The 4827-nt window shown below is 50.4% G+C and overlaps 1 protein-coding gene across 1 annotated transcript; it reads right to left on the bottom strand.

Annotated features, from left to right (window-relative positions):
• Positions 1 to 1715: 1715 nt before the first annotated feature.
• LOC136536498 (secreted RxLR effector protein 161-like) lies at positions 1716 to 2539 on the bottom strand. Its single transcript, XM_066528770.1, has 2 exons — positions 1864 to 2539; positions 1716 to 1747 (listed from the first exon to the last, which is right to left on the bottom strand). Exons 1-2 carry the CDS (start codon positions 2537 to 2539, stop codon positions 1716 to 1718), a joined length of 708 nt encoding a protein of 235 aa, XP_066384867.1.
• Between the last annotated feature and the right edge of the window lie 2288 nt (positions 2540 to 4827).

The following is a 4827-nucleotide window of genomic DNA, read 5'->3' as shown; positions in this document are numbered from 1 at the left end:
ATCTAGTCCGACTAGAAATTTCCCACATATAATTCTAGTAATATTGCTATCATATAATCCTATTAGGACTCTTGCATTATAACCGATTAGGAGACTTACCTCCTAGGCTACATAAAGGAGGGCATGGGTCCCTAGATCGATAGGCCATGACACATAATCATACTCATCAATCCAACGCAAAAGGCTACACGCCGACTGAACATAAAGGCTATTACACAACAAGAGAGCCCGAATCAGTATAAATCGTTCGTCTCTTTGCGTTTATTGTCGAGTTCTGCGTACGCCAAAGCCCTTCGAACATTGTCCCAGGTAACCCCGTGACAAGTTGTTGGTCATCAAACACCAACAGCTGGCGCGCTAGGTAGGGGCTTTCAGCGACTTCGCGATCGAGAACTCGACGGACCTCGATAACGCGCCAGGTAGGGGCTTTCGGCACCGCCACGATGCTCAACCTCACCTCGCGACATCACAAGATCCGGAGCGAGCTTCTCCGACGGTACCTCGCACTCCCTTCCTTCCTTGATGTTGCAAGCGTATGTTTCAAGTGTTTTATATGTATGTTGCAAGTGTTTTATGTGGATATTGCATATGTTGCAATGGCTAGCTGTTTCATACGGATGTTGCACATGTTTTATCTGGGCGTTGCATATGTTTCACACTTATATTGTTTTACACTTACATTGCAAGTGTTTCATCCGGATGTTGCATATGTTTTCGATATGTGTTTCAGACGTATGTTGCAAGTATTTCAACTGTTTCGGATGTATGTTGCAAATGTGTCTTCTATATGTTACAAAAATAGATCGGGTGTTCCACATGTTGCAGTGGACCCCATCTGCAGCATCCGCCTGCTGTAGCTGCTGGGCCCCGTCCCTCGACGCATCAAAGGACATGGGTGTGGAGGGCGCGCGAGCGGCAGGCGCGGACCATGGTGTGAGTGCGGGACACGGAGCGGCGCGGGACCCATGTGAAGCAGGCGTGCACAGGGGCATCTTGACGCTAGCCTTTCCGAAAGAAAAAAATGGATTTACCACCCCAGTGTATTTAGAGAAGAAAAAAAAAGACTTATGACAAACATTGCCATAAACACTGCAAGCGTTGAGGAGCTGGAGCCGCTGAGTCGAAGACGGCATACATTAATTAATGTATTTTTTTTAGAATTAATTAATGTATTTTCAAACAATGATTAACGTCTAGTAAAGAGAGTCAGCTCCCCACCTCTAATATTTGAGATCAAACATTTTCACATTAAAGTCATTTAAATATAAAACATGGTTACCAGAGTTAAAGTAGCAAGCTACCATTATGATGTTGGCCCACAGGATCACCGGCTCAGGTGAATGAATCATTCACCGGTCTTGCCGAGCACTCGCTAGTGTTGTCGAGCACCCACTAGCTGTGCCGACCACGAACAAGCGTTGTCCGTCCCACGCACTATGGCTAGAGCTAGAAGAAGAAGGGAGAACAGAGTATACACACAGTACAAGACATCAGCGTTGGCCGAAGCCCTGTCTGGGAGATGGCAAATCTGAACTCTCTTTACTGAGTCGCCGTGGTAGTCTATTTATACAACTCTATCCATCTAGTCCCAGTACAGTTATCCTGCTGCAACAGTGACTAGATAACATACAGGGCCGACTCTACGCCGGCCTCTGCATGTGTCTACAGTGCTGCAGGTGAGCCGTGTGGCGCCTGCACCTGCAGCGGCTACAATATCACAACAGGGGGCCTTTCAATGCCGCCTTCCCTGCTGTGTTAACACAAGGTAGCAGTAGATTATCTAACAATCTTCTCCTAATTCTACTACTAACCCTTGTACCCCCTCCATGCCGATCATCTCCTTTAGCTTCGTGAGTCGAAGACGTCCGAGCGGCTTGGTGAGGACGTCCACGAGTTGCCGACCAGTTTCGACGAACTCGATGATGATCTGTCCTCCATCAACACAGTCTCTGAGGAAGTGGAACTTCACGTCGATGTGTTTGCTCTGGTCGTGTAGAACCGGATTCTTCGCGAGAGCGATGACGGGCTGGTTGTCCACCATCAGTGCTGATGGGTGAGCTTCCACGCCGGTCAGCTCGCCCAGCAGCCGGTGTAGCCACACAACTTGGCACGCCGCTGTGGCCGCCGCTACATACTCTGTCTCGTACATAGATAGCGCCACCACCTTTTGTTTTAGCGATAGACATGAAATTGGGGCCGACCCGAGGAAGACGAGCACACCAGAGGTGCTCCGTCGTCCGTCGATGTCCCCTGCCATGTCTGCATCGCTAAACACAGTGAGTTGTAGCCTACTCCCGCTGATCTTGGGAAAGATGATCCCCTGATCCACCGTCCCCTTGACGTAACGCAGTAGCCGCTTCACCGCAGCCCAGTGATCCTCTCTGGGATCCTCCATGAAGCGACTGATGTAGCCCACGACGAAGGCAATGTCCGGCCTCGTGTGGACTAGGTAGCGTAGACCGCCGACGATGCTCCGGTAGAGTGTCGCATCCACCTTCACCGCGGTACTGGCCTTCGTCAGATTCAGTCGCTCCTTCATCGGAGTCACACATGGCTAGCACTCAGCCATGCCGCTCCTCTCCAACAGCTTGGAGGCATACGCGCTCTGACCGAGCGTGAGTTCCTCCTTCCCTTGTCTCACCTCGATGCCGAGGTAGTAGGAGAGTGCGCCGAGATCGCTCATTCGAAAACAAGCTGCCATCTCACGCTTAAAGCTATTGATGTCCTCCGTGCGCGCGCCGATGATGATTAAGTCATCCACATACACGCCGACGATGAGCTCCTCCTTCCCCCGTCACCACGTGTAGAGCACGTGCTCGATTGCGCACCGTTGAAACCCAAGCTCGCCTAGCGTGGTGTCAAGCTTGGCGTTCCATGCTCGAGGGGCCTGCCGCAGCCCATAGAGCGTCGTGCGTAGTCGGAGCACCCTGTGCTCCTCTCCCTTGACGGCAAAACCTGGAGGTTGCCTGACGAAGACCGTCTCCGCTAGCTCGCCGTTGAGGAAGGCCAATTTAACATCCAAGTGATGGACGCGCCAGTCCTTTGCTGCTACCAAGGCTAGTAGCAAACGAACCAACTCCATGCACGCTACTGGTGCAAAGACCTCCTCGAAGTCTATGCCCTCGCGCTGAACAAAGCCTCGGGCGACAAGACGCGCCTTGTGCTTGACAATAGCGCCGAGCTCGTCCTGCTTGACCTTGTACACCCACTTCAGGCTGATCGAACGACATCCTAGAGGTGGATCGATGAGCTGTCAAGTCTCGTTTTCCTCGATCACCTTCATCTCCTCCAGCATCGCTCGTCGCTAGTTTTTGTCCCACTCGGCTAGCACGAACATGGGTGGTTCCTCTACACTGACAAGCAACAGCTCTGCATCATTGAGCAGCCGACCAGCCAGTCCTGAGGGTCCTGTGCCGCCGACGATGTTGTCTAGCCTATGGAACCGCACTTCCTCACCTTCGTGGAAGGCATCAACGAACTCAGTGATGTCACTTGGAGGTTAGGCGAACTCGATCGGTGTTGATGGAGTTCCCTATTCCGCCAGAGTGCTTGACATAGCACCTTGAGTGCTCGGCACCCTAGTTGCATTGCTCGGCACTACTTCTGAATAGCTCGTCATAACACCTACAGTGTTCGGCCACACTGTAGGAGTGCCTAGCCTCAGTCTTGGAGTGGTCGGCACCACTACAAGACGTCTTGGCTCCGCCACGAGAGTGCTCGGCACTCGTCCTGGAGTGGTCGCCACCACTGTAGAACCTCCCAGCACCACTCCTGGCATGCTCGACATCCCTCCCAAAGTGCTCGGCACTGCCCCAGGTGTGCTCGGCTCTACCGCTAGAGTGCTCGGTGCTCCTCCCGGAGTGCTCGGTGCCTCTTCCCCAGCATCTCCACCACCGTGGATGACCAAGTGTTCGACGACAAAGGTGCTGGTGAGGCCGCCAGCTTCTCCTGTGCTTAGACTGCTCTAGTCCCAAGTCGCCTCCTCATCGAACACAACGTCGCGCGAGACAAGCACCTTGTCTCCGCATGGGTCGTAGAGCCGGTACGCCTTGGTACCCTTCACGTAGCCTAGAAACACCATCGGTGTGCTCCTGTCCTCTAGCTTGGTGAGGTTCGGCTTCATCTTCCTGACGTGGTGAAAGGTCCTAATGGCTAGAGGGGGGGTGAATAGCCTAATAAAATTTTCTACAACAACACTTAGCAAACCGATTAGACAATTATGAGGCGAAGCAAGTGTTGCGCTATCCTACTAAAAATGCAAGCCACCTATCACAATTCTAGTTTATATAGTTTCTATCCACACAATAGCTATGTCACTACACTAAGTTAGTGCGCTCTCAAAGGCTAACTAAAGAGACACACTAACCAAACTAACAAGCTCTCACAACTAGCTACACTAAAGAGCTTGACAACTAGTTTGCGGTAATATAAAGAGAGCGAGCAAGAAGGTTATACCGCCGTGTAGATGAAGGAACCAATCAATCACAAGGATGAATAACAATGAAGACCAATCACCTCGGAATCAATGATGAACACAATGATTTTTACCGAGGTTCACTTGCTTGCCGGCAAGCTAGTCCTCATTGTGGTTAGGGATGAAAACGGTACAGAAATATTTCAAACCGACCGTTTTCGTTTTCTATATTATGATATCATTTTCTATATTATGATATCATTTTCGAATTTTATCAAACATAAAAATTTGTCATTTTCAATTGGCTTCGCAACCATTTTCAACCATTTTTTGTACTCTTTAATTGCTAAAATATAGAAATATTCCGAACCGACCGCTTTCGTTTTCTATATTATAATACCGTTTCCGACCGT

This window comes from Miscanthus floridulus, chromosome 2, assembly GCF_019320115.1.
Source record: "Miscanthus floridulus cultivar M001 chromosome 2, ASM1932011v1, whole genome shotgun sequence".
NCBI classification, from domain to species: Eukaryota; Viridiplantae; Streptophyta; class Magnoliopsida; order Poales; family Poaceae; genus Miscanthus; species Miscanthus floridulus.
The sequence above is the reverse complement of the archived record's forward strand: the minus strand, read 5'-3'. Positions and strand labels throughout refer to the sequence as shown.

Bases quoted from the DNA above. Each gene is read 5' to 3' on its own strand.
- LOC136536498 (XM_066528770.1), bottom strand. From the start codon at position 2,539: ATGAAGGAGCGACTGAATCTGACGAAGGCCAGTACCGCGGTGAAGGTG. The intron at 1,748-1,863 runs GTCTTCGACTCA...TTAACACAGCAG, and splicing joins CCTCACCAAGCCGCTCGGAC to GGAAGGCGGCATTGAAAGGC.